The 12,647-nt window shown below is 24.4% G+C and overlaps 2 protein-coding genes across 7 annotated transcripts; one reads left to right on the plus strand and one right to left on the minus strand.

The window, feature by feature from the left end:
- Nucleotides 1–80: 80 nt before the first annotated feature.
- LOC129612257 (catenin delta-2) lies at nt 81–6,559 on the plus strand. Of its 6 annotated transcripts, none has more exons than XM_055525805.1 (7): nt 113–828; nt 1,755–1,814; nt 2,500–2,805; nt 2,905–3,855; nt 3,925–4,487; nt 4,552–5,480; nt 5,562–6,558. In XM_055525805.1, exons 3-7 carry the CDS (start codon nt 2,726–2,728, stop codon nt 5,685–5,687), a joined length of 2,649 nt encoding a protein of 882 aa, XP_055381780.1. In that variant the 5' UTR covers nt 113–828; nt 1,755–1,814; nt 2,500–2,725; the 3' UTR covers nt 5,688–6,558. The 6 variants fall into 6 exon arrangements, with proteins under 6 accessions (XP_055381782.1, XP_055381780.1, XP_055381781.1 ...); XM_055525806.1 differs by having other exon boundaries at nt 1,767–1,814; XM_055525807.1 differs by lacking the exon at nt 1,755–1,814 and having other exon boundaries at nt 81–213.
- A 3,832-nt stretch (nt 6,560–10,391) lies between these two features.
- Nucleotides 10,392–12,433, minus strand: LOC129612269 (zinc finger matrin-type protein 3-like). Its single transcript, XM_055525824.1, has 7 exons — nt 12,327–12,433; nt 11,957–12,196; nt 11,704–11,900; nt 11,532–11,644; nt 11,419–11,469; nt 11,089–11,366; nt 10,392–11,011 (listed from the first exon to the last, which is right to left on the minus strand). Exons 1-7 carry the CDS (start codon nt 12,346–12,348, stop codon nt 10,791–10,793), a joined length of 1,122 nt encoding a protein of 373 aa, XP_055381799.1. The 5' UTR covers nt 12,349–12,433; the 3' UTR covers nt 10,392–10,790.
- Between the last annotated feature and the right edge of the window lie 214 nt (nt 12,434–12,647).

Here is a 12,647-nt window from a genome sequence, read left to right on the forward strand (position 1 = left end):
TCTAGTTGGAGAAAACTCATAAAAAAAATGGCAGCACTGTTTAAATGACATCTTTTTTTTAATCAACTTGTATTTTATCTCAAGATATTTCTATTGCAAATAATAATGGAGTCGTCATATTTAATAAATTTAATTAATTGTTCGGTAAATTCGATAAATATCTTATAAATTTTAATTAAATTTTATAAATCGGTTATAATAATATTGAAAAAAGTAAGAAATATGTTTTAGTTTTAATATTTTATTGATTTTTTTTTTTTGTAAATTTTCACCCTCTATATTAAGCTTTTAATAGCTAAAGAGAAAAGGCAGACTTGTCAGACTAATGGAATTTTCTTTAATTTATGTTAATATTTTGCTAAATAATAATTTTAAGAAAAGTGTGAAAAATAAATAGATTAGAATTAATTTTAAATGAAAAATTAATTTTTTTCATTGAGCCAATAATGAGATTTCAATGCTTTTTTGACATTTGAACAAAACCCACCCAAAGTGTAGACATCTATAGATTTTTCAAAATTTTTGTAACATCAAGTGATCTGATTAACAAAAATAAATAAAAAACAAAAAGTTATTACTCTTGTACTTAAATTATTGTTCTTACTATTATAATTTTAATGAAATGATTTAGTTATGGTGCAATTAAAAACTATAATATAGCCAGTTATTATATAAAGAATATCTTAAAGATAAGAAGTTGAGAATAAAAAAAAAAAAAATTATAATATACATATATATATATATATATATACACATATAAAATTTAGAATTTATGGTATTGACAACTGCAACAAATCAAGGATATCGGATCAAAGTTAATATGTTTCGGTAAGGTATCTACCCCCATACTATATATAATTTTTTTTTTCTTTTCCACAAAATATTTTATACGAAAGGATCTGCAAATTTTTCTGTTCAAATTATTTTTAATTCCAATTTGTACCCATAAATATTACAAAATTAAAAAAAAAAAAAACTTTTTTTATTCGGAAATTAACATAAATATTGATTTGCGCATCCTGCGAGGTTACTCAAATTAAAAAAAAATCAAAATATTTTATACGGTATACTGATATTTTTATAATTATTTCGCATGAATTTGCACGGCAAATCGATTTAAAATTTACATGTTTTTCACAAAAAAAAAAAAAAAAATTATAAATAAAGCAAAACGAGTGTATAAATTTGAAATACAACCATCTCTGAATGACTAATTGGTTTTATCAAAACTAATCAGTAAATAAACATAAATACAAAATTAATATAGATTTTGTAAATAGATTGAATTGCAAGTAAAATTATTCAATAAAATTAATTTCTTGATTTTAAAACAAGCATACATACAAGAAAATTTATTGCTTGTGCCTGAAAATATTAAAAATAAAAATGTACCTATCTATACCTACCTACCATCTGGATAACATACCTAGATTTTATATTTTTGCTATAAAATAAATTATTAATGTCTGGATGCAATCTGTACATATATATACATACACATAAATGGACTGAGAAAAAGTAAAGAAAAAAAAGAAAAACTGCATTTAAAAAATATTTTTTTTAATCGTGATAGTAAAGAACTATTGAGTATACAATAAATTTTTGTAATTATTAATAATTACACATTTTACTTATATTAAATAAACATTTAGAACAATTTTAAAGATTTGCGTTTTTTTCGCTTATAATATGGGTGAACTTGATGAAATAATTTTATTTATTTGAAATTTATAAATATTGTATATCTAAATAAGTTTAAAAACTAGAACTAGAATATTCGTTGACTCAGCAAATAACTTGGAAGGCATTTAAAAGTAAGATTTTTTACATTCATAGTTCTATTTAATTTTTTTAAGCTAATATAATTCTGATACTTTTTTTAATAAAAGTTCACATTTAAATGCACTATAAATATAAACCCTAATACTTACAATGAATGTCATATTCTATTTTCATATACATATACTTGAGTAATTTTTTTTTTTTTATTTAAACACTAAAATAATGTTTCAGTTTTTTTGGAACATTATAATTTAATAATTTAATTAAATATAGTGTTAGCACGCCTTTTGTTGTTTAGATCTGTTGTTAATGTAGTTAAATTAATATCTGTTTAATAATAAATTCATTTGCTATTTTAAATTAATAAAAAAAAAAAACTTTATTAATATATTTTTTGATTCCAGACACCTAAATGTTGTAACATTAAAAAAAAAAAAGAATCCAATGCATATTTAATTCATTAATATTTACTGAAATCCTTATTATTTTAAGCTACATATAAGATAATCGGGCTGTTGGTGTTTAATTATAAAAAATTAACATATAAAATAACCCGATTAAAAGGAAAAATGACTAATAATAACACTTACATAATTTTATGCTAAACTATTTTTTTCGTTTTAAGATATTAAAGTTAATTTTTGAGTAATTTTTGTTCTATATTTAACAGAAATAATTAATTACATGCCAATTGATTTAATAATGTTATCATTAAAGCGGAAATCAGGCAGATAATTCAACAACGTCTAATTTTCATCATTCCCATACAAACGGACATCAAGAACAATCGCCTAACTCCTCTCAATTATCGGTACATAGTGACGAAACTTTAGTAAGAACACATAAACAACAGACTACAACACAACAAGTAACAACAGTTACTAAAGTAGTTCATGAAGTAAAACATTTTCGTCCCGATGGTGCATTAGTTGATTACGTTGCAATGCCTTTGGACGTTCAACACACCGGACCTGATGGCCAAACTGTTGATTATGTTGCCATGCCAATGGGTATCCATGCGAGGTAATTTATTCATTTATGTACATACATACATATATATATGTGTATAATATTTTTTGAAAAATAATATTAAAAATTCTATTAACATTCTTTTTATTTTAGATCACAATATATGAATTATAATCATGTAGATCGGCCTCAACATCCAGATTCACATCATGTGTATGTTGCAGAAGGTGCACAATATCATTCACATTATCAAGATTTCGAACATTATCCATCACAAGCCGATCATTATGGCAATTCAACTAATCCATCAGGAGCTCAACAGGGTGGTGCTGGTTCAGTAGCATATTTATCAGAATATGTTGGTGGCACAAATGAACGTTCAGGAACTCCACAAAGTCCAAATGAACATAGCGGATCGCCATCACCGATGCCTTTGACATCTGTTGCTGGACAACAGCATGCAATTGTTCAACCCGTTGCATATTTACAAGCATCCCACTATGACGAAATGACAGATTTTCGTATTACACCATCGCCTGGAGGCGTACAATTAGATCCGCGATTTGTCGAAGATCCCGCAATGGTTTATGGATATGTTTCGGCTCCAACTTATGGAATTTTGCCAGCCGGTGGGGTTAATCCAAACGCTACTTATGCCACACGCCCTGTTATATACGATGATAATTCAAATGGAACGAATTTCGAAAACGCATTAGCACCCGCTGGAAACGCTTTGACTGGCGGAAGATTATTACTAGAAAGTGATCACGACTTGCAAAAACAATTGTCACAATTATCTATTCATGGCCATGGTTTAATTGATCATAATGTCGCAACTTCTCCTAGAGGAGGAGCAGATGCTTTTAGTTCTAACGTAGCCGGTAACGAGGCTGACCAGCGACAGGTCATGCGGTGGAGAGACCCAAACTTGTCGGAAGTTATTAGTTTTCTAAATAATCCGAATAATGTTATTAAAGCAAATGCAGCTGCCTATTTGCAACATTTATGTTATATGGATGATCCAAATAAACAACGAACCAGAACGTTAGGTGGAATACCACCTTTGGTACGATTGCTTTCACATGAAACTCCAGAAGTTCATAGGTAAATTTAATATTTAATTTAATTTTGCTTAATTTTTACTGAAATCAAATTTGTTTTAAACCATCCTAGGAATGCTTGTGGTGCTCTAAGAAATTTATCATATGGAAGACAAAATGACGAAAATAAGCGAGCAATAAGAAACGCTAATGGAATAATAGCTTTAATAAACTTATTAAGGAGAACAAACGAGTCAGAAGTAAAAGAATTAGTCACCGGAGTTATTTGGAATATGTCGTCTTGTGAGGACCTCAAAAGACCTATTATTGATGATGGTTTAAATGCTATAGTTACTATTATCATTAAACCCCATTCTGGATGGGATCCAATTAATCCAGGCGACACATGCTGGTCTACTGTTTTTCGTAATGCTTCTGGTGTTTTAAGGAATGTAAGCTCAGCTGGAGAATATGCAAGAACAAAGCTGAGGGAATGCGAAAGTTTGGTTGATTCATTGTTATACGTCGTTAGATCTGCAATCGAAAAAAGCAATATTGGAAACAAGATTGTAGAAAACTGTGTTTGTATTTTAAGAAATCTTTCATATCGTTGCCAAGAAGTAGATGATCCAAACTATGATAAACATCCTATGCCAAGTCAATCTAGAGCGTCTTCAGCAGCTTCTTCTCCAAAGGGTAATTTATAAAAAAATATTGAATATTTTAACTAAAATATATGTTATTCTATTTCTTTTTGTAGGAGAAAATCTTGGTTGTTTTGGAGCTAGTAAAAAGAAAAAGGATTCACAAGAGCAAAAAGACAATTTGTCAGTTGGTGGTAGTGGAACTACATCACGTAATTCAATACAAAGAAATGAGCCTGCCAAAGGGTATGAGCTTCTATGGCAACCAGAAGTTGTTCAGTCTTACTTATCACTCCTTCAAAGTTGTTCAAATCCAGAAACCCTTGAAGCAGCAGCTGGAGCTATTCAAAACTTGGCAGCATGTTATTGGCAACCTAGTATTGAAATTAGAGCAGCGGTCAGAAAAGAGAAAGGACTTCCAATATTAGTTGAATTATTAAGAATGGAAGTTGATAGAGTAGTTTGTGCTGTTGCTACCGCTTTAAGAAATTTAGCTATAGATCAAAGAAATAAAGAACTTATTGGGAAATACGCTATGAGAGATTTGGTGCAAAAGTTACCATCTGGTAATCCACAACACGATCAAGGAACATCTGACGATACTATTGCAGCTGTTTTAGCAACTATTAACGAAGTCATTAAGAAAAACGCGGAGTTTTCTAGATCGTTATTAGATGCCGGCGGAGTTGAAAGATTAATGAATATAACACGGCAAAAACAAAAATATACAGCATGTGTGTTGAAATTTGCAAGTCAAGTTTTATTCACAATGTGGCAACATCAAGAATTGAGAGATGTATATAAAAAGCAAGGATGGAAAGAGCAGGATTTTGTAACAAAGACAGTGGCTGCCAGAAACTCAGCACCTCATTCGCCAAATAATGCTAATAATACTTTAAATCGACCAATGGCATCGCAAGGCCGAACACGGTATGAGGATAGAACTATCAAAAGAAATACTGGTGGAGCTGCTGTCGGTAATGAATCTAGAAATAATGGCGGGCTCTCTGTTGTTCATAGTGGATCAGGGGCATTATACTTAAGAGTAAGAAATTAAAAAAATTAATATTAATAGAAATTAGTAATTATAAAATAATAGGAATAATTTTCTTTTCAAACATTTTAGGGTGAAGATATTCCAATTGGTGAACATGCATACCAAGAAGGTGGTGGGCAAGCAGGTGCCTCTGCCGGAAGTCATCGAATGTATCACTCAATGCCCTCCGGAAATGGACCAACTCATTCCACTTAAAGTCATATAAAAATTCAATAGTAATTTTAGATTTACTCTAAACATATTTATACAAAACAATTTAAAAAGAAAAATATGCATTTACATTTATAGAAACCATGATAGAACATTTTACACATCGACACAAAACATTTAGTACGTGTATTTATTATTTATTTATACTAAACAGGCATAAACAAAAATTTAATTAATAAAAAAAAAAATAAACAAAAGGAAAAAAAAAACAAAAAGACAACAACTACGAATACTAAATACTACCATATTATGACTATTTATTAAAAATATTTTAATAAATTTCTAATTATTCAATTAAAACAAAAAAAAAAGTAGCTGAAGCAGTTATAATAAGAATATAATGATAATAAGAATTAGTTTTTTAATTAAGGATTTAGAAAAAAAAGTAAAAAAAAAAAGTATCTATCTTAGTATCTTGTACGAATATTATGTTAAAAATTTTTTTTTTTTTAATAAGCAATTATGTATATTTGTAAAATGTAAAATGTTTCCCGATTATTTTTAGAATTTATTTGAAAAAATCAAAATTAGCATAAACATTCTTACTATAATAGTATTTTATTAGTTTATAATTAAATTATAAATGTTCACTTTATTTTTTATGTTTTTACGCTAATTTTTATATATTATATTCAAAGGTTGGCTTTATAAGAAAAAAATTAATAAAAAATAACTTCAAAATTCTTGCCAAAACATAAAAAATTAAATAAGTGCACACAGATTTTGTAAAAATTATTTAACAAGCTTTCAAATTTTGTAATAGGTCTTTTTGAATAGAATCTTTTTAGTTTGTTTAGAGAATTCAATTATAAAATTTATTTTTATTTTGCATCTTTTTTTTTTTTTGTTGGTCTTCCAATGATTTTCTTGAGTTAATGTGCAATATTGTATTGAAATATAAAATATTTTTTTCTTGAAATATAATTTTATTAAATTATTAATCTTTTAATATTTTAATAAAATACACAAATATTTATAATTTAATTATAAATTTTGAAATAAAAAATAAAAATTGTATTATATGAAAAAAATCCAATAATGTAAATACTTTGTCTCAATTTTCATCCTATTCAATTTATTGCTCAAGAAAAATCTTTACAAAATTTTACATTATATAAATTTATATATGTATTTAGAAAAATTAAAAGAAAAATATGGTATAAATATATTGCTAACTTTATAAACTTTAAAAAACCTAAATGATGTAATAGAAATTTTTTTTGTCATAGTAAATATTTTGTATTGTGAATATTATAAAGTATTTTCTGTATCATAAGATATCTATGTCAATCAAGTTTTTGATAGTTTATAAGGTCAGTGAGATTAAACTATAAAATATTATTTTCTTTTAATAATTTAAAATATAATATAAAATTGACATACTACGTAACATATATAATATGTAAACATATTTTTTACACCCAATATTTTAGTTTAAATTCAAACTTAAGAACATTATAATTACATCTTCAATTAAATATGAATAATTTGATAATAAAATTAAAATTATATATTATTATATATTTATTATAATACAGTTTGCTTCTAATTGATTGTGATAATTTTTCAGCATATGAAATTAAAAAGAAAAAATTTTTAAACTTTAAAAGTAGTTTAAAATTTTGAATTAAACACAATATTATTTTTTAAATTCAATTTTGGCTTTTTAAGAGTAAAAGCCACTTTAAAAACTTGTAAAATAATTTTCTTTAGCTAAAATTGTTTTTATAAAATAAATATATTGATAATGAAATAATTAAAGAACAAATTAATATAAAAATTAAAACTCATCAAATTTAGAATTTTATAAAAATTTATGACCCAATATTTTTAAAATTGAAAAGCCAACCTTTTTATTTTGTTAGACAAAAAATGTAACTCAAATTAATAACTAATTTTTTTTTTTTTTTTTTTTTTCGTTATTTAAAATATAAAAACTTTATTAAGCAAATAAAAAACACAATTGAAAAATTTTATTGTAACAATCTATCAGGATGAATCTTTAAAATTAAAAAAATTTAATGAGTATATTTTAAAGAATCATACCGAGATAAATGTCAATTTTAAAATAAAAAAAAAAAAAAGATAAACGAAATTATAAACATTCCTTTTAAAAGAAAAAAAAAAAGAAAAACTCAAAATTCCTTTTTCCAAATAACTTTTATATTTATTTTTTTTTTCTCTCTTATTTTTGGAATTGATAAATTTTAGTAATGTACATACTAAGAATATTTAATCTTAGTAATTTCGTTAGTATTTAAAAAAAATTATATCTATATATATGTATACATATGTATAAATACATGTACAAATATATAAATATATTTAACTAATTAGTTTTATATAAATAATAACTGAATATATATATATAATTAAAACAAATATATAAAAAAGTTAAAAAACAAAAAAAAAAAAAACAAAACACACACATTTTAATGTTTAAGAAAAAATTTAAAATTAATTAAGAATTTGGAAGTTCTTAAAAAGAAACAAAATACAAGTACGCATGAAAAATACATTAATAGTTTTATATTAAATAGAAATATTAATTATAATATCGCATTCAAAAAACAAAAAAAAAAAACAAATAATTGATTATTATTATTAAAAAATATCATAGTTTTTCACACAACAAAACAAACAAAATAATAAAAACAAAAAAAAAAAAATCCCCCAGTTATAAAGTAAAAATTTTGTTATATTTAACAGTAGTAAAAAATAAAAAACAAATCTTTACTAAACATTATTAAAATAAAAAAAAAAAAATAATAAAAAATTTAAAAAAATGTATATATATATATATAATATATAAATATATTTATATATGCATATACATATACATTATATACATATATAATATTAAAATAAACACGTTCTTAAATTATTTTTCATTTATTATTTGTATTTAATGAAAAAAAATTACAAAAACAAAAAAAAATACAAAAAAAAAAGTATAAAATAAAAAAAAATTACCATTTTTTAATACATAAGACTAATTTTATCTGTTGCCTTTTTGTACAATTACTACCAAACTGAATATTATATAAAAAAAATATAAAAAAAAAAACATTTAAGCACTTAGAAATTCATAATTAATAATTAAACATTATAATTAATAACAAAAAAAAAAAATGAAAAGAAAAAACAAAAAAAAAACATAATTAAAATATTAAATTTAAATATAAAAAAAAAACAAAAAATTTAATATTCTGATTTGCATACACAGCATATAATTGTAAAGTAATAATAAGAGTGAAGAAAAAAAAAAAAATAATCGCAAATTACTTAGCTATCAATTGTTAATGTCATGAAAATAAATTAAAAAAAAAAAAAACAAAAATAATATAATAAACATAATTATGTAAAACAAAAAAAAAAAACAAAAAAAAATTTAAAAATACATGTGGCACATTCTTAAATTAATTTTTTTTTTTTTTCGAATATTTATTTTACTGAAGTTTAATCAATATCTATTAAGGTTAAGCCAATACTAAAAAATAAAAAGGTAAAGAAAAATTTAAAAATATAAACTGCTCAAAATTCTTTAATTAGTCCTTTAATAATTCAAAATACCATCGTAATAATTCGATTGAATCCTCAAAAAAAAAAAATGTGACTTGATCCGATACAATAAAATTCGTAATGATAGAAATTGTTACGATAAGTTATGATTAATACTCTTATCCTTAATTCTGAAATTAACTATGATTAACAAAAATAATATTGCTTTTAATTGTTTTAACTAATGAATGTGAGACCAGTTGTGCATAAGAATAAAGAGAACTAATATGAGGGGGTTTTCATTTATTTAGTTCTAGAATAGATCTAACTTTTATAGTACGTTCGAAAATTCACCCTAAAAATATAGATCATTCGGAAATTACTGGCTGCAATAAAGTGCGTTCGGAAATTCAATCTGTAATAAAGTAATGTTAGAAATGTAGCGATTTTGTCGCTGCCTCATGAAATTTTGTTTTCTTTTTTAAATTAAAATTCAAAAAAAATTTTTTTAATTTTAAAATTGCAGAGTCAGATATCGAAAGGTATTAAAGTAAGTTTTCTTTAAGTCTTCAAATGTTGTTAAAATTTCTTATTTTGCAGTGTATTGAAAAGCGAAAAGTATTGGGATATAATTTCATAAACAATGTCATTTATGTTATTTTCGAATGACAGATTATTTAGAAATTTCAGAAATTGTAGACTGCGTAAACAAATAAAGCTTAGCTAAAGTTTTTGCATACTGTTTAACGCTTCAACTTTAGTTCTAATGTAGAACTTTCAGCGCAGCGTGCATAAATGAAAACCCCCTGAATATAAAGAGGTTATTAATAATGGGATTATTATTATTATGTTATGCATAAAAATTTCTAAATTTTTTTAAAAACTGGACTATTTCTACAATTACAGAACAAATTTTGTATTATAAGTTTTTTCTGTAATTATTCGACATTTGACAAAGCTGGTTTTGTTCTAAGTTGCTCGAAAACTAATTAAAAAGAAACCAAAATTTAAAGAAAAAAAAATCACATTAAATTATAAATATATGTATGTATATTTTGAAAATCTTTGGCGTCGTAAGGAACTTGAAAATTATTTTCCTAAAAATTTTTTCAAAATAAAACTTTTAATTAAATTTTTCTGGCACTTTTTATATTTCATATAAAAACTTCATTGAATAACAATCATATTTGATTTATAATTTATAATAATTTTTTTTTTCCTATACTAAACAAATACAATAGTTAATAATTATAGGATAGTCAAATAGATTTACATACACTTGCGATTAAGGAACTAATCGTGTCAATGGGTATCATAAGTTAAAAATGCTTAAAAAAAAGAAAAAAAGAGGGAAATTCCTTGAGAGTATCGAAAATATATGATGAAATTAAGCATTCCTATGAAAGAAGTAACAGAAAAATACAAAGAACCGTCTGCAAATTTGTGAATCTCTAAACGGACCGATGCCGAAATCTCCAAATATAAAACCTTTTAAGAGGAATGGCAAAATTTTGGAGGTATTCTTGACAGTTATTAGTGCACGTGTCATCTCATCTTTTATTTGTATTTTCGTAGGTGTAAATTCCATTATTCTTTTAAATTGTTAATAATTGCATTTTGTTCTGGTTGACCTTTTCGCTTTTTAAGATTTCTCGTATGTCTTTTACTAATAAAATGTTGTGAAAAACTTTTATCATCGGCAACAGTTATATCACATGTTTTACAATAAAATACACCAGAAGGTGTGCGACAATTTAAAATAAATCTTGATAAATGAGAATCTCTTTCAGCAAAAGCTTTTTCTGGGCCTAAAATAAAAGAAAAATTAAACAACTTATTCATGACATGTAATATAATATATCTTAGATTTGGCTTCTAAACTTACAAACTTCTTTGAATTTTTTAAAATGTTTTGTTCCTTGCATATGGATTGTTAACTGTTGCTCAGATGTTGTATAAATATTACAAATTTCACAGTATGTATTTGGTTTAGAATTAATTTGTGAAACATTGAGATTAATACTATTTGCCTCTATTTCTGAGACTTTTTTTGGTCCAATCAAATCATTTTCAACATTTTTATTCTGTGTTTCAACTGTTGTAAGATCCACTTTAAATGATTCTCCGATTCCAAATCTTTGGTCAACTGCACAAATATTCACACTAAAAATAAGATTTATAATATAGTTGTAGAAATATTTTTGAATTTCTTTACTTTTTAGGAACATTATTTTTGTTCAATGGCTTTATACCGGAATTAATTTTTCTAAAAAAGAAAATTTAAAGGATTAAATCTTGAACAAACATTAAAATTCATTCAAGTATTACGATGCATGCTTTTTTCCACTGTAATGTTGCTTAGCATCTTGCAAAGATGTCAATTTTACATTGCAATATTGACAAAAGAAAATTTCAGAATCTTTAGGTATTATATTATTGTCCTTTAAAATAATCAATTTAAATAACGCAAAAGAACTATAAACGTTAAAAAGTATTTTACTTTTTCAATTTTAGGTGCTGGTTCACCTGTACGTTTTGACCAGTCAGACAACCAATTATTTATTTTCTTATCATGACTTTTTGACAAATAATGAAAATGAGCACTTTTTGCTGAATTTAAAGCTGCGTTACATAGTTTACAGAATAATGGTAATATAAGGTTGTTTAATTCTTCAGGATATAATGTATTTCTACCGGCTGAAAAAGAACAAATTATTAACAAATATTGAAGAAATTTAACATTATTATTATACCATATAAAGCCATTTCAGAATTTAGTTTTCTTTTCAATGGTTTTTCATTGCTAATTGATTCTGTTAAGGTGGTATTTTTCCGAATCTCATTGACATCTATATTTTCAACAACTTTTTCTTGTTGGGAATCTGATATCAATGGGGACGAAAAATTTTCCATAGATTGTAAATGACCAACATTTTCCGAATTTTTACTTGATTTCATAGGAATTTTAAAATTTATCTTTGTTCTATTCGTATCTATTCGTAAAAGAAATCATGTATTTAGGTATATATACAATAATAAAATTATAAAATGTTTATGAAATTCAAAATTTACAAATATTAAAATTAATTATCGGAAAATTGTACATTCGTTTTAAATAAATACCTTCAATTCGTCCAGCGTCCATTTCTTATTTCCTAATTCTTAATACTTTTTTGAATGAATTCCAATTTTAAATGATTAAAATTTTATTTATTTACTCTACATTTTTTATTTCTACTAAAAATGTCAATTTTCAATTAGCTGACACACAACCAGTGCTTCAAAAACTGCCCATAGAAGTCATATGATGCATAAAATGTTTATACCACGTATTACATTTATTAAAATATTGACTACTGGTTCAATTTATGCTGTCACACTTGATATGGATTAAAAGGGTTAAAATAAATAACGTATTGTAACAAAACCTTATCAATTTGATAA

This window comes from Condylostylus longicornis, unplaced genomic scaffold, assembly GCF_029603195.1.
Source record: "Condylostylus longicornis isolate FDR11 unplaced genomic scaffold, ASM2960319v2 ptg000064l, whole genome shotgun sequence".
NCBI classification, from domain to species: Eukaryota; Metazoa; Arthropoda; class Insecta; order Diptera; family Dolichopodidae; genus Condylostylus; species Condylostylus longicornis.